Source organism: Gadus morhua, chromosome 8, assembly GCF_902167405.1.
Source record: "Gadus morhua chromosome 8, gadMor3.0, whole genome shotgun sequence".
NCBI lineage: Eukaryota > Metazoa > Chordata > Actinopteri > Gadiformes > Gadidae > Gadus > Gadus morhua.
Window position 1 is genome coordinate 11,037,960 of NC_044055.1, and position 23,532 is coordinate 11,061,491.

The 23,532-nt window shown below is 48.7% G+C and overlaps 1 protein-coding gene across 9 annotated transcripts in view; it reads left to right on the plus strand.

Annotated features, from left to right (window-relative positions):
* Positions 1 to 23,532, plus strand: part of LOC115549080 (receptor-type tyrosine-protein phosphatase mu) — a 164,997-nt gene that overhangs the window by 104,854 nt on the left and 36,611 nt on the right. For 3 of the 9 annotated variants that reach the window (XM_030364081.1, XM_030364084.1, XM_030364088.1), the window contains 7 exons: positions 1,481 to 1,510; positions 11,108 to 11,325; positions 12,818 to 12,898; positions 13,368 to 13,400; positions 15,732 to 15,743; positions 17,752 to 17,951; positions 21,486 to 21,494. In XM_030364081.1, coding sequence (XP_030219941.1) covers positions 1,481 to 1,510; positions 11,108 to 11,325; positions 12,818 to 12,898; positions 13,368 to 13,400; positions 15,732 to 15,743; positions 17,752 to 17,951; positions 21,486 to 21,494 — 583 coding nt within the window. The remainder of the gene's footprint in view (positions 1 to 1,480; positions 1,511 to 11,107; positions 11,326 to 12,817; positions 12,899 to 13,367; positions 13,401 to 15,731; positions 15,744 to 17,751; positions 17,952 to 21,485; positions 21,495 to 23,532) is intronic. The other 6 variants (XM_030364082.1, XM_030364083.1, XM_030364085.1 and 3 more) reach the window with 6 other exon arrangements.

Consider the following 23,532-nt stretch of genomic DNA (forward strand, 5'->3'; position numbering starts at 1 on the left):
GTCGCAGTAAATCATTCATTTGATTATGTTGCTGCGCTCTATTAGTGATGTCTACAGCCGTGAGATACAGTGTGCCATGAAAGATTAAAACAAAACGCCTCCGACTGCGCAGCGATCCAACTAGTAGGTAGAAATAGCAAACTTGGAGTCCATAGGGGGGCTTTGGGGGTAGAGGCGTACCAGATAAGGGAGTGCGATGGAAAGCCTCAGAGGCAAGGATGGGGATGTCCGCGTAGCCCGGAGGCTGCCTTCGCATTAACCCTCGACCCCCCCCATCGCCCCCCAGCGGTGACCAGAGGTCCTCAGTGCATCCCTCCGGCAATCAGGGACAGGGGAGGGGGGGGGTGGTGGCTAAACCTCCGCAAATATCAAAACCGTCTTCAAGCCCTACAAAGACTTTGTGCAACAGGCTTGAAATAACACAATGTTGGCCTGGGCAGCGTTCTGCTGGAGATTACCTCGCTGGTCACGGACTTAGCCTCACCCGGTGCTATCTGGATGAGGGGGGGGGAGAGAGAGAGAGAGAGGGAGGGGGAGGGGGAGAGAGGGAGAGAGGGGAGATGGAAAAATACCTTGACGACACGTCCGCAGCCAAACTTTTTACGAGTTGTACTCATTCCCCGGCGCGGACGCCAAGGCGCGGCTGGCTGGTAGCGCGGCGTTAAGGTCAGCCGCTAGCCGCGCGAGGTAGGGACGGGAGCAGGGAGAGGGCGAGTGGGAAGGTGTAGCCGCGGGGTAACGTCGCGGCTACGCTCGGTCTCTATTTTCCGACGGTTAATGTAATAGTTTCCATTCTCCGCGGCGGCCTCTCTCCTCGTCGCACACCCACCGTAGGCGTGCGAGCGGCGTGATCAACACACAGGGACACAGTGTATATAAAGTAATAGAATTGTTTTCAATTTGCCTTAATCAAAAGGGAGAGGGAGATGATGTCGCCGGATATATTTAGAGTAATTTAGCGTCACCGGCCGGGGGGAATAGGAAATGTGTTTATGCATTCAAACCACTCATTTTGTGTCAACCTTTGGGGTCAGCTATGCAAATGTGATATGTGTGTGAAATAGTGTGTTCGTACGCGCTGGATTAAATGCCAGACTGATTGCGGGGGATGGCTCCCCTGTGTATTCGGAGCACACATCCATAGGGTTCAGTAGCAGGTGGGGCCCAAACAGAGTGCGCTAGGCCCCGACCTTTCCTCGTCCCCTTGGCCTCGCCAAGCATGAGGCGTCCCCCCCCCCCCCCCGCCGCCCCCCTAGTGTTGTCCACCTTAGCCCTCACGATCACTGAGTGTAAACCACCACGTATGCCACCATCTGATCTGATTTTGTTCATTTCGACTCGTTTTTTTCCAAAACATTAATATATTTTTTACTTTTTTCTTTCCTTTCCATTCCATCCCCCCCCTCCACCGCCACCCCCCCCCCCCCCTCCCCCTCCGACCCCCCCGACCCCACCACCTACCTCCACCCCACACGGGCAGAAGAACCTATCAGTCCTACACTTACTACCTGTAAGTAACCACTCCGTGTGATGTCAGTGCCATGCTTTACTCACCCACACACCAATTGCTCTTCTATAGTTTGGCTTTTTTTTCCGTTTTTTTTTTTTACATCTCTCTCTTTCTTTCTGTTATTTTTTTGTTCATATCATTGCTCTTCTGGCCCCGGCCGCTAGTGCAGCGCTGTCCTTTGTGAAGGGCTGTGGGAGAGACAGAGCCAGTTGGCTCTCGCGCCGCGTGTGCCGCTCGGCCGTTCCACCTGGCCCGGTCTCTGAGGGAGAACCCCGGGCATGCGTTGGGCCGCTGCGTGGATTCCTTCCCTACGGATCTGGACGCCAATGGCGACCGACGCAGTGCCACGCTTTTTTGTATTTTGTATTTTGTTCAGTGTACAACTGAACTGCCTTAACGATAGCCCGGCGGCCGAGAGAGAGTAAAAAACATTATTTTTTAGAGAAAAGAGGATCAATATTGCAGCTTGTACATTGGTGCTGATGTTAAATTTTTCATATTGCGTCTGATGACTTCACCACTGTCGAACTTGACAGAGATCGATTTTTTTTTCTCTGCCGTGCCAGCGATGCATTGGTGCTCTTGTGGACGTCAATGAGTGAGCAGACGAGCATCGCAATTGCCCCAACTGAAACAGAAACCGCCAATCAATCTAAACCCTCAATCAAACAAATACCTATAATCAATCACGTACCTTAGATCAAAGAAAACCTCATAATCAATCACATACCTTCAATCGAACAAATACTCTCAACTACACGTATACCTTCCACCACATGTACATCTCCACTCAACATACATACATACCTTCAACCACACATACCGTCCTAATCCTCTTCCTAATCTAAGCACCATTCATAAGATAAACTCCCGCCATAACCATCCCTCTTTGAACGCATGTGGTTATCCATGACGGCTGCCGTACATCCATCCAGCCTCAGAGCTCTGTCGCTCCGTCTTCAACCCGTGTCTTCCCCTCATGCACGTTGCATCCTGTCGCACGTTAAACACCCATAAATGTCACCCCGTGCACTGGGGGATGACGGAGTCGTGCCCTTCGAACACGCGCCGTTTTCTGTTTCTTTCGCTGTTTACGTAAATAGCTGCATGTCATTTGCCACCGAGTGCGCCGCCGCTCTATTCAGATTCATGTGTAAATAAAACAATAGCGGGAGCGTTTCTCGCTCGCCCAATTCCGCTGACTGCGGTGAAAGGAGCTTATTGTTACGGCGGCGATGCCTGCTTCCCCCGCCCGTGGCTTGTGCTCCCTCCTCCCGGTAACGGTTGTTTGTGATGGATGACGGCTAATCTGTTATGAGATGTCTGCGATCAAGGGGAGGGGTTGAGGCGGGGTGGCTGCTGGCGGGGGTACACAATGCAGCTCTGGCTTCAAAGGGGAACGTTTCGGGGATACACCTGGAGAAGACGAGTCGGAGGCTTGAACACGCCGAATGTCACTCATCATCGTGGAGCTCAGCCTTTCCGAAACAGAGGGCCCTAATGAGTGCAGCGTGTCTCTAAAGCGGTGTGTGTGTGTGTGTGTGTGTGTGTGTGTGTGTGTGTGTGTGTGTGTGTGTGTGTGTGTGTGTGTGTGTGTGTGTGTGTGTGTGTGTGTGTGTGTGTGTGTGTGTGTGTGTGTGTGTATGGGCAGGTCTCGGTCAGAAGCGGGTTATATGGTACCGAGCACTGTTGCGTTGTTGCATAGCTCCTCGTAGGACATTGCCTCAATGTCTTGTATTTTTAGCGGTGAACGCTAAAAATAAAAGATATGTCTCGCCATTGTTGTCATTTATTATAGCAATTCTACCAGTATTTTACCGGTAGATGGTAGATGAAACCAACTGCAATGCCAGAAATGTTGGTCTCTTGTTGCTCTTGTCATTTCAACGCCGCCTCAGCTGTCACTATGCATTGATCTACAACTTGATGCGTCCCCGTTTGACGATGACATTGTTGGGATCCATGTTTGAATTTTTCGGTACAATACTATGTATAACAATATGAATGGTGCTGGCTTTGCTCGAGTCTTTACAGGTTCTGTGGTGCTAAAAACGACTGGTAAAACCTTCTCAATAAGGATACATTAATTAAACATTATTTAATTAACAGTTACCTGATGGTCTAGTTATCATTTACTAATTATGTAATGTAATGAGACGAAAACACTAACCCAAACCCTAGCCCCTATGTTGATGCTACTTTGGTTTATCCTCATTGTATAGTGTTACCAGCATACTTCAGTCATGGTACACCAATAGGGTACACAAAAGCCTTAGGAATGTCAGTCAGAAACCACACATTTTGAATATCTGCTCCATGTGTATTTTGTTCAGTTGTTTGTCACTCAAACATTCAGAGTATCGCGCTTAATGAGAGCTCAGTGGGATCTTTGAGTATAGACTGTGGTTTTGAGCCTTGTTGCTTGTATGTTAATATCCCTAGACGCTGATTGCGTTACAATGCCTCATGGCACCATCGAAACCATTTGGGCCTTGATTTCTCATCAGTGCCAATATTAGAATTTCAGCATATGGGCAATTATACAAATTACAAGCCAGGGATATTACTAAAAATACCTTTTCTCTTCAGTGGGAAAAAAAAAGATAATTTGGCTGTAGTATCATTCCCACTATCAGAAACAGGCTTCATGGATTCCGAAAGCACTCTTTAAGATGGTCGATTTCGGGTCAGGTCTGGCTCCAACCACCAAAGTGTTGAAGTGAACCATTTTGTTTGGATATCGTCACGTTTTCCCTTTCCTTTTGTATCCAGAGAAAAAACGAAATGTCCTCTCTAGACATTATGCGTAAAAATACGCAAACATGTATATGTTTTTAATAAATTATGCATGGGGAACCCTTAAAACCCACCATCTCCCCCAAGGGACTCCGCAGTGGCGTTCATCTGCACTTTTACCGCAGCCTTGTTGACAGCCTCGGGAGCGCAACACCTCCATGATTGATGGACACCATTAATGCTCTGATGCATTCATCAAACAAGTCTTTTCAAGGCAAGAGAGCATCAGGCAGTGCACCAAAATATGCACTTTACGTATTTTGCCAGGGGACTCCACTCCCACGGCACACACACACATACATCACACACACGTACACACACACGTTCACACACACGTACCCACATACACACACACACACGTACACGTACCGGCCCGCTGTTGCATGTCATACAAGTGTCGCTCAGCACGCTCATTAGAGATGCACTTGCATGTTCGATCCAATGCATCGGCCTCTCGTTTCTTTAATCAGGTGGGCCGCGTCCACTGCCTCTGGGGACGCGGGGGGGGGGGGGGGGGGGGGGATCAAGAGGGCAGAGGGAGTGGACGGTGTGTGATTGTGTCTCTACCAGACGCATCAGATCACATGCCTCGTTACCGCAGAGCAGCCCCAATACCGTGCTGGGTATCCATATATTCTTCAACCATCTGACCAATCACGCCTGCGCGCGGCCACAGTCGGCTCGTTAGCTGTTTTATTATTCATGCGATGCAGCGGTAACATCGTGTGTTTTGTTTTTTAGAGATGGTTGCCCCTGGCGTGTTGCGTACCCGGCGGCCGCCCCGGATATTCTTCATATATATGTGTACGTCTCTACATCTCTCCCGGGAGTTATCGGTGAAGTTGATTGGATTGAGTAAAGGTTCTCGGGTGGTCGATAACGAGGACGGCGGTCGAGCCCGTGTCGCTAATCCCGGCTGCCCTGCAGGGTCAGTCGCGGCAGACCAATGTAGGGTTGCACATGCGGTTCACGTGCGCTGTTTGGGAGTGTGCACTCAAGCGACGTGTTCCTTCAACGCTAAATTTTACTCCCTGTTTCGGTGGAAGGTTGCGAAATCTGGACTCAGATTTCGCACAAGATGAGCGTCAGCAACATCTCATCTGAAGTTCATTTTATTTACATCATTACTCCATGTGCTATTCATCGAAACAGAAGTTTTCGTTGTATCACTCACGTCCCAACCCCCAACGTTTCAAATACCTGCTACTGCACATAAAGACTGGTGTCAGAACTTTTACTAGTTGAACATCCCCATTGTTTCGGCCCGGGCCTGATCCAAGCCTACACACCGCTACATCCCCTAATAGCCTCTGTTCAGCATGTGTCGTTGCGTGAAGCCCACTGAACTTGCCTTGTACAACACAATGTGCTCCGGGCAAACACCTTCATTGAACCTTGCGAGGCAGCAGTAAGGATCCCATTAATTGGAACAAGCCATGCACATTTGTTGCACCTACACGTGTCGCATGCTAATAAGGTGCAGGCTGTCGAGGCAAGAGGAAGGAACACAAACCCTTCCCTGGGACACATATAAACATTGTCATACGATAAAATAAAATAATAGATAGGTAAAAGAAAACATGTGCAAAAAATGAGTACAATTGATAGAAAATAAAGGCAGAGTTAAAAAAGCATTTTAGAAAGTGCAATGTATTTAAGATCCGATCAACAGTCTCTCTGGTACCCTCCAACCCGGATTCTAGGACTCTTACCCAGACCGAACTCGGGTCTCAAACCCTTCAAAGTTCATGTCTCTGGTACCCACGTCGGGACTCCAACCCGGCCCTCAATGAACCTGGTCCATTCCCCGGGACTCCAACCCCTAGTCGGTGAAACTCGAGAGTTGTAGAAGAGAGAGAAAAAGCAAAATAGGGCAAGATTTTGAAACAAAACAGCCACCTCTCCGCCATTCAGAAGTGTTGCATTCCCACACCTTGTGATTGACAGGCAAGAGGGATTCCAAGAACCAATCAGGGAAGAGATGGCACGATTGATCAGACGTGAGCAGGGAGCGGGCCTTAATCTATATTCTCCCATATAGAGGCAGACTAGAAACAGATGGATCTAACAGAGCATTTCACTCACTATTGGCTGACAGATGGCTTTGGCATTCCAAACAAATTACACTCAATTGATTAGCGCGGTAATGGTACCCACAACACCTTTAATAAAGTATTAAGTATAGGCTAGACCAGTTTGCTTTAGTCACAACAATATGATTGTTTTGGAATGATGTGCACTCATTCAGCAGTATTTTTAGATGGCTGTGGTAAGGGATGGGGAATAAATGTTGGATGACTTGTGGAGGGTTCACTCTGCAGAGAAGTGTATGAATTAGACGTTTGTCATCACAAGAACAATTCCATAATCCATCGAAGAGGCATAAAACCAAGATATCTCAACGCAGTGCGACTTTTTCACATGATTGTTTACAAAGAAAACCCTGAAATCGATTTGTCAGCTTTCCTGTCAGCCACCAGATATTAAAAGGCATTCACGATACTGATATCACAGCAAGTTTGCTTAAACTAATGGGAATATCGCATTTTGAAATAACTCACACTTGTTGAGCTTCCCACATGACATAATTAATTAACCAAATATCAGGCCGTTATTTTCATGGGGAAAAGCAGCTATGTTCAATCCAACACTTCCAGTATCAAAGACGGTACTTGATGGTTAAATGTGGCCCTTCTTCCATCACTAAAGAACAATAGTAAATTATGCCCACATTCTGCGTTTTGTGAATCTATTTAGGCGTTTTTTTTGTAGCTGTGTGGCATGTCAGGTGGCTATTTTAATTCAATATCAATCCAGATGACTCTTGTAAGCAGGAGTGACTCCCACTATATCCAATCAGGAAAGATCACATCTCTGCTGTGCTTCATTATAACCTGTCTGGAAAATGTCGTAGTCCGGAAGGAGCTCACAAATTGTACTCTGTACTCTATATATCAAATTTGTTTCCCCAACATGATTATATATACAGTGTGTGTTGTTAAGGAAGGTTGTAAACCACATACAGGTTTTACTAACCAATAAATATCCACTTCCCGTCATGTAGCCACCAAGAACCGCACTTTATATTGTTGACGGTTGGATTTGAAAACACATGAATAGTTGGTTTATAGTTTAACGATAGGAGTATATATTTCTTTATTTCCTCCGACGTGAGCCTCTTTCACCAGGGCGCCTCTTTCACCAGGGCGGCTCTCTCAAATAGAGACGGCTCTCGTAGCTTCCCTGCTCAATGCCATCTTTTCTTTGAGGGGGGGGGGCATAGAAATGACTACGCTCTCAAGGCTCTTCATTATGTTACCCTACACACACACACACGCGCGCACGCACAAGCACACAATCACACATACACACACACACGCACTAAAAAATATATTAGCAGAACCAACAATTTAGCAGATGTATTAGCGGCTTCATTGACAATACATCTCCTAGCAGAAGCAATGAGGCTGGCAACTTAACAAATATGTTTGCAGCATCAGGGACAATACATCTCCTTAACTGTGCACGCCCAAACTCATACAGACAGAGGCACCGAAATCGTTTCTTTTTGAATTTCTGAAAAGATATGTTCAAGGAAGTGAATGGATAATTGCAAATAATGAACAGATTGGTCAAAGAATGTCTGATCTTTGGGTCCACGGATGAGTGACAGATGCAGAGTGAATAAGCGAACTTGGCGACGAGAGAACGGAAGATTGTTGGAACCGTGTCACAAAATTCGAAGATCTGAATCCCCCCCCCCCCCCCCCCTCCCCGCACAGATTATGTTTTGTTTTCAAAGGAGCGTCTGCCACTGACTCCTGGCTGCATGTCAGTCAGGCGTCTGGCGGTTAGCAAACACGCAAACACGGCGTCGGGCGCGTTAAAGTCATCTAATGAAGCCTCCTTTTGTCTCCGCGTCGCATGGTGCCCTGTGTACACTGATCTCTGGCACGGGAACGAGGCCGCCACGCTGAGCACGAGGTTTTTGAAGCGCCTGCGCTTTTCAGAAGCTGTTGCCGCGGTGACGACGCCTCCCGCCGAACACGCCGACAAACAACGAATACAAAGATGCGCGCGCGCGTCCGCGTGCGTCTTTGTGTTCGTTGTTTGTCGGCGTGTTCGGCGGGAGGCGTCGTTGTTTGTCGGCGTGTTCGGCGGGAGGCGTCGTACACACGCCATCTCACACACACACAATCTCGGAGACATTCCCCTCTACCCCCTCCTTATGTTCTCGCTCAACTATCGCAGTTAGGATGTCTGTTGTGTTCGCTCAGATCGGAGCTAGGCTAGGGCAGAACCGGAGGCATGCTCTCTAATGAGACCCGCCTGATATAGTTACCTGAAGCCTCATCTCCATCTATTTCGATTCTACAGTCATAGCTTTCATCTGTTACTCTCTCTCTTTCTAGTCCCAGGCGCACTCCCAGCGTGACATACCGGCGGCGCCGTTTAGAGCAACTTTCCGTCGGGTTTTCCCTTTTTTTTTTGTCTCTCTCTCTGTTTTGAAGCCAAGCGCTCAGGCCAGCGAATTGGGACGCGCCGACGATGGCTGCTGTTCCCCCCGTGCGTACGCGGCTAGGCTAACTCCTGGGGAACATGATGAATGGCCCTGTGGCGTCAACACGCAAACAACTCCTCCTGTACACATGCTTGTTCTCTGTGGCTCGCCGCATCAGACGCTGTAATACAGCCATCTATCACGCCGGCGCTCTTCTCCCCCCCTCCTCTTCTCGTACAGACGAACGAGGGGTAAAATGGCACGCCAATTAATCTTCATCGTCACGCCCACGCCGACCGGCCTTGCGCCGCACCGTGGCCGTCCCGCTGCTCCTGTATGTGTTTGCCGCACGCTGGCGCCATGGTCCAAGTCCAACGGAAAAGGAAACATCACAACGGATCAGGAACACGACTAGCAGAAGGGCAGAGAAGCCGAAACACACACGAGATGCGCATAAACATAGTCGAATAAAAACTAGTTTGGGCTGAGGTATAAAAATAAGCGGTTTCTTGATCTTCCTCCTCGTGCCATCCCTTGCTCGAGGCCTCTCTCGTCTTCCTCTCCTCTCGTCTTCCTCTCCTCGTCTTCCTCTCCTCTCGATTATACTATAAACGATGCTTGGGGGGGGGGGGTTGGAAAAAGAGCGAGAGAGAGATATAGACATGATTGCCATTTTGTTTCGGCGCTAATTGCATATTAAAGACGAGGTAGCGGCTCCCACAGAACGGGGGGACGTCACCACTTTGTCATTCAGCCGCCGGGAGAAAGCGATTCCCCACTATTAGCCCCACGCCGCGGCCTTCAGAGGCAAAACGACTGCAGTTGTTTGAAGGCCCGCGGGGCACCCGCCGCCATATGGCACGAGGCACCCACGGAATTGAATAAACAGAGGATGTTTTTTGCGAAAAACAACACGACGGGTGAGCCGTAGCCATTAAGGCCCGCGGCCGACGCTCCCAGAGAAGAGCAAGAACAAGAGACAAACAAAAACCCGCCACAGCGTCAGCGGGCTGAGGGGTCACGCTGAGAGCTACAAAGTAGGGGGGCCGGGCAGTGTGCACGGCGCCGCAGCCTCATTCGTTATTCACCTCCCGCCCTGCCTCCGCCCGCGGCCATAAAGCGATGCGCCGCGGCTGTGCCCACTGCAAAGTCCCTCCCGCGCAGATTGGCTTTTATTTTTTTTCAGGGGGTGGGGTGGGGGGGGGGTCGGTTTAGGATTCATCCCTGATCATGGCCTGGAAGCACCCAGGATTACTTTGCTTGTTTGAGTTTCTGCAAGGATCGGGTCAGGACACATCAATAGAAGACGGAAATCAGTGCAAAGTGGTGTTCTCGTGTGTGTGTGTGTGTGTGTGTGTGTGTGTGTGTGTGTGTGTGTGTGTGTGTGTGTGTGTGTGTGTGTGTGTGTGTGTGTGTGTGTGTGTGTGTGTGTTGTGATGGTCCTGGTTAGTGGGTATTTCCGTGACCAACACAAAGTGTGCTGACGTGCGTTTGTGTGCGTATTCCCTCCACAAACTTTTCCGTTGCGTTACTCTAACAAGGGCACATATTTCACGGCTGCAGTACATTAAATTGAAGTAGGTCAATAAAAGCAGGTTGACTGTTTTAGTTCACTGGTGAATCTCCCCATCCCCAGCCCGCTCAGAACAGTGCGGCTAATTTTAAATCATCAATACCGCTGATGTATTTGGGTTAGGGTGCCACACCTTTCCCAGCGTCGGCCCCAGAGTACGGTATTTAATTCTAATCAAACAATGTGACCAGAAGAGCCATGGGCCTCCCGTAATACACTGTGGGCTATTTACGGGGAGCTAACCGCCTTTATCCGTCATCCTCTTCCCTCCGTGTGCAATTCTTATGCAAAGATTATATAACAACTCATGGATCGTTCTTTATAAACATAGGCGGCCTATATTTGTCAGCAAGTTCTCCTTAATGGCCCTTATAGCTCTCATCATCCTTTTAAGATACTATTTATCTACAGTGTATATCACAGACCTTATAGTTACTTATTTTGTTGTATTTTCCTTAAACAACAGTATCTTTCCATTGCATCCTATACCCTGGTGCCAGTCCAGGAGAGCAGGGAATAATCATGTCTCTCTCTCTCTCTCTCTCTCTCTCTCTCTCTCTCTCTCTCTCTCTCTCTCTCTCTCTCTCTCTCTCTCTCTCTCTCTCTCTCTCTCTCTCTCTCTCTCTCTCTCTCTCTCTCTCTCTCTCTCTCTCTCTCCCCCTCTCTACCCCTCTCTCCCTCCCTCTCTCCCTCCCTTGTGCGTCCACTGGGGCTCGAACCCGTGCAGGAAGCTGGCGAAGAAGCGCAAGGAAACGATGAACAGCACACGGCAGGAAATGACGGTGATGGTCAACTCCATGGACAAGAGCTACACGGAGCAGGGCACCAACTGCGACGAGGCGCTGTCCTTCATGGACACACACAACCACACGCTCACCGCCCGCAGCGAGTGTGCGCTCACACTCAACGCACGCAGCGAGTGCAGCCTGACGCTCAACGGGCGAGGTACGGGCCGGGGATGCCTCCGCCGCTTTAACAACCCCCCCCCCCCCCTCCAAAAAAAGTTATCTCTGTCCCGCTTACTGGTTTTTATTTGAAATTGTAAAAGTTTAAGTTCTTTTTTTCATCAACGCATCGGAGTTTCACAGATCCCATTTAGAAAGAGAATGTGTTACAGAGAGGCTTTCAACACTGGTCATTTATATCCCTTTGTTTTGATGTATGTCTGTGCGGGTTTTTTCTTCTTCTCCTACTTTAAAGCCTGCAGCGTTTCTTTTCTCTTTTTTTTTTCAGGGGGGCTCGTGAGATTCGGGTTTAAAAACGCTCTTAACGTTTTATACTGCCATTGAATTATAATACTGGCGCTCATTTACATGGGAGTCACATTTGAGCTGCTCAGACTAACGCTGTTACTACTTCACATACACTTCAGACTCCAGACAACATGAAAAGATCTGCGTTCGTTTGGATGGATACAGAATCCTCTAATTTCATAATCTCTCTCACCATAATACAAGGGCTTCATTTATATCCCTTAAAGTATTTGTATATGAGCAAATCCAGTTTTTCACGTTTAATTTCCGTTAGCCTGAAAAAGGATAAAAAACTAAATCTGGTCAACAACCTTAATTATTGAATAACCTTAACAAAATAATAACTTTTTCACGGTGTGCCATCTTTGTTAACAGATGAGTAAATACATTGTTTTGCATGGGCTGGCAGAAACGGTGTGTGTCCCATGATCAATAATCGCTGCTTAAGGAAACCCCAACAAGCACCTTGTGAAATCCCAGGTCTCTGTGTCCATTATCGCTACCCATTTCCACCACGGCTTAACGCGGGTCGTACCCCCAAAATAACCAGGTTTTCAAGATGAACACAAACATACATACATACATACATACATACATAGGTCACTATGGCACGCTAAGCCACTCATTATCTCCATCGCCGCTCTTAAACAAACCGCACAGATGATGGACAGCCCGGCTAAACCTTCATCCAGGGTCCCGACCTGGTATAATTCCCAAAAGTCACAACCAACAGATTAATTCGCCCAGAATGCTGGGGGGGGGAATGAGCCCCAAAGATGCAGTGACCTTCCTTAACTGTCTGTCACCGCTGATTATTAACCCTGCGTCTCTCTCTGTCACTTTGGGGCACAGTCTTCGAGACAAACAGTCTCAACAGTCCTGGAAAAAAAGGATGTACCAGCGGTTCACCTTCTGTCCCTGATTTGACCCTCCTAAAGCCAACAACACTCGCAGTGTGTAGCAGAACGCCTGCTTAAAGGCTATAAACATACAGGACTACACTCTTAACGTGGACATTTGCTCTGTCGGCATTGCACTGCCATCATTTGAGCTTGGCTGTAACCTCTGCCCAGAGAACCACTTGTCCTGTCTTCGGGAACGGTTCAGTGTATCTTTAGTCCTATTAAGCAGGTTTGAATTGTTCCGTTGATGTCTTTTTACGCCGTGTTCATTTCTGTTCACAGCTGGGTCTTCGCCTTCCTCCTTCACGCTGCCGAAATCCAACACTCTGACTACCTCCATTCCCCCCAACACTTACTACCCAGGTAAAACTTTATAACCAACGGAAACAGCTCCATGATATTGCATCTGTAATCCTCACCATGAATCCATGAAAATGCTGACGAGTTTTCCAGTGAGATCTTCTTTAGTGTAGTACTTTACCCATATTCCAATGCATGAAAACGATTCAATTGATTAATATCATGTCAACCTTTTGCTACATTGACTTGGTTGTCCTTAATGTTACCAGTTACCCAAATGTTTTATCATTTGTTTAGCTCTTTATTATGTTGGTGTTATTGTTCCTTGTCAAGGGAAAATACTAACAATCATCTGTGAGAGTTTCCGGTCAAATATATGAATTATCTGAATTTATTCCGATTTTTGCGTGATCGAAAGAAAGTGTCAATTGTATTAATGGTAGTTTTTTTTAAAGAATGTTTGTGTTTTAATTGTTATTCATTCATTAAAATTCTCTTCCCTCTCTCCACCTCCACCTCTCATGTCGGGTAGGAGCTGATCCATTTGTGCCAACTGCGATTCTAGGTGAGACACGTTCTGCTTTGTTCCCCCACGGGCTTTGGATCGTATTCAATATTTATCTCTTTGTACTTTTCCCGTAGAAATGTAAAGGTGTCCACAATGTTACAAAGTACTGCACTACATTAGCAAGTCTCGCAAGCGTTTGATCGCACAGGCAATCCGAGCTGAAACCATCATTCCCTCCCTTTGGTTTTGGTTGGGCTCTTTTCACTGGAGAACTGCTTCCTCACCACCATACCTGCCTGCATCCCCCCTCCCCCCCCCCCACACACATGACAACCCCTAACCCTCCCTTCAGTACCCCACTTCTCCCCCATCATCATAGCAAGGGGCTCCCTCGGGGGGGAGGGGGGGATTGGGGGGGGCGGAGGCTGGCTTCACTGCATCCCATCCGCGTTTGCGTTTGTCGTTGCGTGTGACGTCACTTAACATCGTTTGACCTCTCATATGCATGGACCAGACGTGTGGCCTGGATGTGGGCGGCCGGGTAGGGGGGGGAGGGGGGGGGGCGGTTGGGCGTGGAGGAAGGGGTGTGGTATGCGCAGTATATGCTACTGTGCAGAGGGCGGCAGCGTTACACACAGACACATGGAAGAGAAGCGAATGGGTGAGAGACTGAGGTAGGAAGCAACCCATATCTCTCTCTCGCTCGCTCTCGCTCTCGCTCTCTCTCTCTTTCTCCCTCTCTCTCTCTCTCTCTCTCTCCCTCTCTCTCTGTCTCAACGACCCCCCCACCACCACGCCTCCACAGAAATGAACGAGGATATGTAAATAGTGTCATGGTCAGAATATCTAAGGACTCTAGAATAACGTGATGCCCCTCAATCACCTCCACCTCCACCCCCCTCCACCTCTACCTCCCCCCCTGCCCCTCTCTCCGCTGTGCATTCTACCCCCCTCACCCGCCCCCCTCTCCCCTCCAAAACAACAACCTTTTCTATTATTCTTTTTAATGTCCCCCCCCCCACAACCTCTTGCCTGTGGCTAAACTCTAGTGACCCAATTGTTACGTTGCGTCTTTTTTTTCTCCTCCCCGTTGCTGTTGTTGTTGTTTGTTTTGTTTCCTTCCCCACCCGTGTTTATCCGTCTTGCTCGGTGATAAAGCAGAATAATAAAGAGCATTTAGTTTTTCTGCGTTAATTATTGCTGGCCTTTGTTGGAGCATGCAGAGCAGCAGCAGCAGCAGCAGTGTAGCGTCAGACTGAGCGCAGAAGACCATGGCTCCTAAGTGGGGCACTGGTGCAGCAATAATTCACTACTGCAGGCCACGACGGGAGAAAACACCCAGCGCAACGCTCTCTCTATTGTTCCCCCCCCGAAATACTCTGTGAAATCGCCCCCCTTTTTCCCTTCAACAAAATACTACAATATGTATTTTTTGTATCTCAAATTTATTTATTTATCTTCTCAACACTACGACCTCTGACGCTCTGGCGTCCTGCCTGTCGTGGGGACAGCGTGCGTATGGTCCGCTCACAAATTAATGAGGCGTGGGACAATTAACATGAGATTAAGGCGCGCCGGGGAAGGTTACCCACTCGCGGTCGTGACGGGGGGCCCGCCGTGTTTCAGGTCGGCCCCGTCAGCGGCGATTACAAGCGACAGGCGGAGCGAGCGCCCGGCCTCTCTGGTTGTCCTCCTGGTTGCCCTTATGAGGTGCGCGGTTGTCCTCGCCCGCCCTGCGGGAAATCACGGCCCAGGCTCGTGACGGCGAGACGTGCACATGACAGCAGACCTTAAGGACCCCAGATAGTATCAGGATAGTCCCACGCGTAAGAAACCGGACTCCCCTTCAGTGGCCTTTTTGTCGTTGTTTTAGTTTGTTCCCCCCCCCCCCTCCATATCCCCACCTCCATTACATGCTTGTTTCCCTTGTTTATTTATTTCATTTTTGTCTTGCACTGATGAACCTGCCCCTCCCCCCCATCCATCCAACTTAACAACCCCACCATCGCACCCCCAATCTCCCCCCACCTAAAGGCTATGACTTGGCCACTTTGTACAGGGGGGGGCATGGGAGCGGCCCTGTAGCCTAGCTCTCTGGACCATTACTTTACTGTGACAGGTTCTTCTCGTGCTGTATTGTTGCTTACCCCCTCTCTCTTTCTCTTCTCCTTCCCTCTCTGTTTCTCTCGTTCACTTTTTCTCGCTCTCTCGCTCTCTATCTCTTTCTCTCTGTCTCTCTCTGTCTCTCTTTCTCTCTCTCTCTCTCTCTCTCTCTCTCTCTCTCTCTCTCTCTCTCTCTCTCTCTCTCTCTCTCTCTCTCTCTCTCTCTCTCTCTCTCTCTCTCTCTCTCCAAACACTTAACCTCTTATGTATCTGCTATCTAAAAAGTCCCCATTAATGGTAAGTTTTTACCCCCAAATGGGCCCTGGGTTGTTTGGGGGTGGTGGAAGGAGGTGGTGTTTGCTCAGCAAGCAGGCCAAAGCGTAAGAAAAAAAAAAAAGAAAAAAAAAAAGAAACCAAAAAGAAAACCAAAAGCATAAGAAACGGCTGCTTCTGACATGGACACCATGACATCACTGCATGGGCCCCGGACATGTCAGCATCCCACCGCCCTCTGCCTTCCTGCCCACCGAAACCATTAGCCTAGCATGATCACAGTACAGTGCCCATAATACTGCAGCATCACCCCTCCTGCCCCATGCATCCTCCTGTCATCTCCAACCCCCACCCTCTATGTCGTTCCCTTGTAATTATTATTACTATTATTAGTATTGATATCGTTATACAGTCGGCGGGAGGTTAATGTTGTGGTTTCATTTTTCTTCCGTTGTAATTTATTCGGGTGGAGGGGGTCTCGGTTTGGGGGGAATCCGACGTTGTGTGTCTGTGTGTGTGCGTGTGTGTGTGTTTGCGTGCCGCTTTCCACGCTGCCTGCTGCCACACGCTTCTCTGGTCTGCCCCACCGCACCCCCCGCTCTCCCCCATTCCTCCCCCCCTCCTACCCTCCTCCTCCTCCCGCCCCCGTCCCTCCATGTATACATACCGACCCCCCCTCGCTTCTGCCACTCACCGTGGGTTCTAGTGGGGGGGGGGGGGGGGGGGGCTGTGCCCCCAACACTCGCCAAAATATAATGGGGAATAAAAAACTCGTACAGCCTCTTTATGAGTCTTTATGCTCTCTCGCCATGCTACCCTCCCACCCCCCCCCCCCCCCCCCCCCCGGGCTCTTCGGAGTCCGCCCCCCTCCCACCCATCACTTAGTGGGTACTATCTTAACAGCATAACCCTAATATAGTAAGTGCACTACCAAGAGGCCACACTTTGCCAGTTAAGAGGCCGGTTGTAGAGAAAAAAGCGCTTTCTCCCGGCCACACACACACACACACACACACACACATCGAGACGGACGGACCCCAAACCTTCCCCACTGCATTGACTCATCCTATTACTCAATGATGTCGTGTTTGTTGTGACCATCCATAACAGAGAGATCACTGACTTTACAAGGGGCTTGTTTACCAATCGGGATGGGCTTGACATAATGGGTCTACAGCGGTAAATGAGTCTTAAGCCTTCTGTCGGGAAGTGCACTTCCTCATGTGAGAGACAGGGCCGGACTCTGAGACTGAGCGCTACGTCCTCATAGATATATATTGTGACTAGATAACACCTGAGCTGAGCTGTTCAGTGGAACGTCTGCGTCAATGCCGCCGCCATCGTGCCACGGGGTAACCTGATTGAATGAACGTCGATGGTGCTGCGGTCCCTTTACACTCAGAATCACTCGAAATCGCCCGGATTTTTAAGCAATTTTCAAGCATGTTTCTGGTGTTCGTGGCAATGATAATAAAAAGAATAAAAACACTCGTCTGACCTATGTCGGACACCAACCCGCTTGAAGATTGCTAAAAAATAAGGCGATTTTGAGTGATTTTGAGTGTGAAAGGACCTTAATATCCTCAGTGCTCAGGGTGCATGTGAGGCAAGCCCCCCCGGCACCCCCCCCCCCCCCCGAGCAATTACAACGGCAGCTACCATTAGCGGCTACGTTTAGCAGCAGCTATGTTTAGGGGGGCGCCCTCATTAAACGGCACATAACAATAGCGGTGTAGCATTAAGACCATTCTACCGTGACAGGGCATTATGTCACCCCTATCAATCGGCCACACACACACACACACACACACACACACACACACACACACACACACACACACACACACACACACACACACACACACACACACACACACATACAAACACACACACACACACACACACACACACCTGTAACGATACACTGATGAAACCCCAACCACCCATCCTGACTCCTGCCTTTTTATCTCCGAACAACCCGCCTCCCCCCAACCCTTTCCTCCCTCCGTCCGTCCGTCCGTCCGTCCCGAAGCAGACGAGAGCCAGACCATGGGCAGCGACACCAGCAGCCTGGTGCAGTCCCACACCCACTCGTCGCTGCGGAAGCGGGAGCCCGTGGACGTGCCCTACCAGACGGGCCAGCTGCACCCGGCCATCCGCGTGGCCGACCTCCTGCAGCACATCACCCAGATGAAGTGCTCCGAGGGCTACGGCTTCAAGGAGGAGTACGAGGTAAAGGTGGAGGGGCTAAAACACAGCATCCTGTCCTGTCCTGTCGCGCCGTCACCCCCCCCCATCCCCCCTTGTTGTCTTCCCAAGTCCAGCCTTGGGGAGGGATTGCTATTTAAAACAACCTTGGGAGTTTCCTTGCAGGGAGATAGGTCTGCTGCCCTTGGTGAAAGTTATTTTTTTCTCCAGGCGCCGGTCCAAATATGGTGGGCTTTGTCTCTCTCTGTGTGTGTGTGTGTGTGTGTGTGTGTGTGTGTGTGTGTGTGTGTGTGTGTGTGTGTGTGTGTGTGTGTGTGTGTGTGTGTGTGTGTTGAGTTTCCTGTGATTTTTGTATTGATGGTTGTTACTTCCTCATCTGTCAGTGATAGAATTCTGTTTTCCATTTCCCTCTCTCTCTCTCTCTCTCTCTCTCTCTAACTCTCATTCTTTCACTCCCTTCCTCTCCTCACTTGCTGTCTGTCTCTCTCTCACCCCCTCCATCTCTCTCGCTCTCTCCCCTCCACCTCTCTGCCTCCACCTCTCTCCCCCCGTCTCCCCTGCTCTCCTCTCCCCCCCCCGTCTCGCTCTCTATCTCCTGTTCTCCCCTGGTGTTTGCTGCAGCTCAGCAGAACTGTTTTGTTTCTCCCCAGATGCACTTTTATGATGAATTGTTAATGTCCCCCGTCTCGATGCGTTTACAGTGTGATTTGTTTTGTCGTTCATCTGTTTCTTGTTGTCTCGTAGTGATGGCACATTTGCACTGGCGCCGTGTTGTACTTGTTTGTGCATCTGCTTTTGCGTACATACGTGTGTGTGTGTGTGTGTGTGTGTGTGTTTGTGTGTGTGTGTGTGTGTGTGTGTGTGTGTTTCACATCATGCCGCTCCAGTTCCCCCCTCAGAGACCGCATAGACGCGGTAGGGCCAACGTGAGAAGCAATGGCTTGAAAAGTTAAGTGCAAAAAAGAGTGAGAGATGACAGCGCGGCGATGTGCTGCCTCCCCCCCCCCCATCCCCCCCCCCCGGTCTGCATCCGGTCCGATTAGCCTGGGGTAGCGCTGCTCTCCTAAGGAGACTGTCACACAGCAGCCACTGTAATCTGACACCTGGCACCAGGCGGCTCCTGCTCACCGCGCACACTGCCTCTCTCATTAAGGCGGGCAGCAGCACTCTGCTGCTCCCCCTCACCGTCCCCCGCTCAGCCAGCACAGCCAATCAGCCGACGGCCAATCCCCAGCCGGCCACGCCTGCCAGTCAACAACCAGCCGTTCAACAGCTACACCAACCAATGATACATCGGACACTTAACGGCCGCCCACCCACCGTTCAGCCGCCGTACACTTTGCAGGCATCCAGCCGGTCAGCCGGCCGCGCCGACCCACCATTTAGCGAGAGGCTAGTCGGCCAGTTCATCGCCAGCCAGCCAATAAAACAACCAGTCGATTATCTTGTTAACCACCCCGCCAATTACCAATCAACCAATCATGTCATCGGCCATGGTGCCAGCTATCCAGCCCTGTGAGAGCCAGTCCACCAGGCAGTCCACCAGCCAGTCATTCAGCAGCAAGTCACCAGCAGGCAGTCCACCCGCCAGTCATTCAGTAGGCAGTCATTCAGTAGGCAGTCAATCAGCAGCCAGCATTCACCAGCCAGTCGACCAGCCAGTCATTCAGTAGGCAGTCATTCAGCAGGAAGTCATTCAGCAACCAGTCATTTAGCAACCATTCATTCAGCAGCAAGTGATTCAGCAGGCAGTCGACAGCCAGTCATTCAGAAGCAAGTGATTCAGTGGACCATCATTCACTAGCCGGTCATTCAGCAGTCATTCAGCAGACAGTCCACCAGCCAGTCATTCAGCAGCCAGTCATTAGGCAACAAGTCATTCAGCCGCAATTATTCATCAGGCACTCAACCAGCCAGTCATTAGACAGCAAGTCATTCAGCAGCCTGTCCTTCAGCAGTCAGTGCAAGTGCCAAGACATTTTCCGTAGTCCATCACCACCCGCCATTCCTCATTCCCAAGTGCCGCATTAAACAGGCTTCAATTTCTCCTTTTCATTTTCCATTCTCATCCCTCACTTTTCATTCTGTCTTTTATTCATCTCGCCGGTCTTCATTATTGATGCCATCATAGTATTTAACTGTGCATAGCGCAATAACAGTGTGTAATGCAATAAAAACAGCAATGAAAATGGATGATGTAATAAGACGCTGATAGTCTAACAACAGGCTTTAGGACATAAGGACATTTGTCATTTTTGTTCAGGTTATTATCTTGAACTTTATTAAGCAAATGTCACAGCCACACACACACACACACACACCTAATAGAAGGGCAAACTGGAATAGGGGCTTTGGGATTTGTGGGTTTGGGATTTGATTGGATGTTCAAGGGAACGTATTCATAAAAAGAGTTCTGAATCAAGTGATCAGAAACTAATAAGTAAATCTACTCGGCTAACCGGTGTAATCTACTTTAACCTGCCCATCCTATGACCGCTTATTAATGTATGTTCACAAACATCTCAAGTTATGGGGGGATTATATATCATTATCAGCGTTTATCAGCCTTTCTTACATTGGAAAAAGGATCACGTCCATTTTCAGTGATCCAATTATGCACAATTAATTACATTATCAAGGATTGGTAGGCCTTCTCTAATTGCCTCCTTATTTAATTTCTCCCTCTCTCTCTCTCTCTCTCTCCCTATTTATCTCACTCTTGTCTCCCCTCACCAAGCCTCTCTCTCCCATTTTCCCGTCTTCCCCTCATCTTCAATTCACCACACTTACACCACGGAGGTGTGAAGCTAACTAATGTAGCCTCCCAGGCTAGTTGCTGCAGCAGCCAGCATCATTGAGGTGGCTGGTTGGCAGGCTGCCCTGCGGGCCTGCATTGGGCCCACGCAACTGGAACACCACAGTTGTGTAATAGGCAGTCCAAAGGCTCCACGGCAGAAGCACAAAAACCCAGGCACCATCACCCCCTTTCCGCAAGGAGACACACACACACGCAGGCAGGACCACTCTCTCCCTCTCGCTCGCGCGTGCTCTCGCTCGCGCACACACACTCACACTCAATCAAGCTGTCACCTTGCTGTCTCCCCAGCCCCAATTTGACACCATAAAGGCGGGTCGGGCTTCTTGTGGAGACGAATCGAGCTCATTCTCACTTGACTAAAGTGATTCATTTCTATGTTTTGTTCCCTGTGAGTGTCCGCAGTTCCTGGGTGTGGGTGTGGGTGTGTGTGTGTGTGTGTGTGTGTGTGTGTGTGTGTGTGTGTGTGTGTGTGTGTGTGTGTGTGTGTGTGTGTGTGTGTGTGTGTGTGTGTGTGTGTGTGTGTAATATATATATATATATATATAGAGCTCACTCTGTCTCAGGGTATCTCAATGCCCATTTTAATAATTCTCTCTCCTTCTTTTGTACAATGAGCTCACCATATGGGCACAGGCTGTGCCTTTTTAAGCTGTTGACTTCTTAAGCTGTTGACTTAACACTGTGCTGTATCTCTTTCTGACCCCCGCTTCTCGTTACTCTGTACCCTTACTTTGGATCAGATCAATGAGGTAAGCCGACTTTGGTATATTTGTGCACTTTTCTAGACGTGTAGATGATCACTTTGGAGTACAGATTTATAAAAGCATATATCTGACAGACAGATGGAGTGTGCGGAGTGTGCTCGCTGGCTCTTCTTCTGTACCCTATAAGCCCTTTGAGATTTCAATGTCTCATTTTTTGGGACCCAAGACTAAAAAAAGGCATTTACCAACAGAAGCAATGCCACAAAAGATTCTGACAGTGCACAAATGTTCACAGCCTTAACAGTGACACCTTGACAGTACCATTTGTTATGGCAAAGAATGAGATATAAATGTAGATATCAATCTTGTACTTGAGTTTGTGAGTATGTGCAATATGCCACATCCTCTTTGTATACTTGCCAATTGCTCCACATTGCTGTACTAAAGAGTCTTTGAAAGCATTGGTAGAATTTCAAAATAAGAGCCTGGAACAATGACCAAAACCATCACAATTCTAATGATAAATATATATATATATTACCAGGTTGGACTTGTTATGAATGAGGTGTAGTTCATCCTCAAATGCTGCTAATTAAACACATACACTATCATCTCTCATAAACCTAAAGTTACATTTAATAAAACAAATGTATTTAATTTGCAAATTCAAATTGAATGCTTTATAAGCTCTTTAGAAGGCCAATGTTTGACGTAAATAAGTGAACGCACGTCAAAACAATGCACGTTTCACACTCTTAAGAGAGACCACAGTATTTGTTATATATATATATATCTATATATATCGTCACTGCATCATATGTATATTCCATTTTGTTATGTCGTTGCTGTGAATTGTCCAATATTGTCGTGTAGCACAGTTTGTCAGATACACATGTTGTATTTGATATGAAAACCCTGAAGCCGTTGCTTTAACACAGCTCACCTGAAACAACAACATTCATACAAGTCAATCCGAATGGGACTTTGAGGTCCTTGAGACCTTGCTATTGTGTTACGGTTGTGTGTGCGTGTGTGTGTGCCCGGTGTCCTCACGTTGCTACAGTTGGATTCTATCTCGCGCCAATCATCGAAAAAATACACGCCAGTGAAAAGCACAAGGGCAGAATCCTAATATTGGCAAACGCCTTCGAACAAAATGCACAACTCTCTAAATAAGGGTTTTTAGTGAGTGATTTAAAGATGGGCCATAAAGTAACAGCAGGCGCGGTGTTTTGATATATCGCATTCAGATAAATCCACTGCGTCATCAGTTTTTATGGGCCACCAACTGTTGTCTTTTCAAATTAACAAGTAGGTACTTTGAAGCCAGTCACCTGGAAACAAAGATTGATTCATTTAATTTGGATACAAGGAGGTTCTGCGAGACGAGAATGGTGTTGTCGTCGGAGTGCTACTATCATATCCACCACTTCTCATGGTTATCCCCTGGACTCCTCCACGCTGCTCAGACAGTCCCCCCCCCCCCCCCCCCCCCCCACCCGTTTAAGACAGAACTATTATGAACCAGTGACAGGTAACACCTTTTAGTGCGAACGAGATTTCCCCGAGACTTATATGAGTCTTATCCTTCGGAGTGACAGCGAGAATGACATTGCCCGGGACATTTTCACAAGACTTACGGCCTGCCGTGTGTGTGTGTGTGTGTGTGTGTGTGTGTGTGTGTGTGTGTGTGTGTGTGTGTGTGTGTGTGTGTGTGTGTGTGTGTGTGTGTGTGTGTGTGTGTGTGTGTGTGGGGCGGACTCCAGCATATAATATGCCTCGGGTAGACGCACATCAATCATGATGGAATATAGGGAGCCTATTTTCTTCCTTTTTTTTGTAAGCGTATTAAAGCTGTTTCTCGGCGAAATCACTAATCCTAAGGCCTAGGCAGCCCGAGTGTGTCCTTGAGTTGGGTCTTTAAAGGCCTCTGTGTGGCTCCACGGCTTCCAAATGAGATGAATGAATGCAACATTGATGAGTGACTAATAGCTCCCTGGAGCAACCGAAAATATGTCTGCATGCGAGACGCACGCACGCGCACGCGCACACACAAACATACGCGCGTCTCACAGGGAAAAAC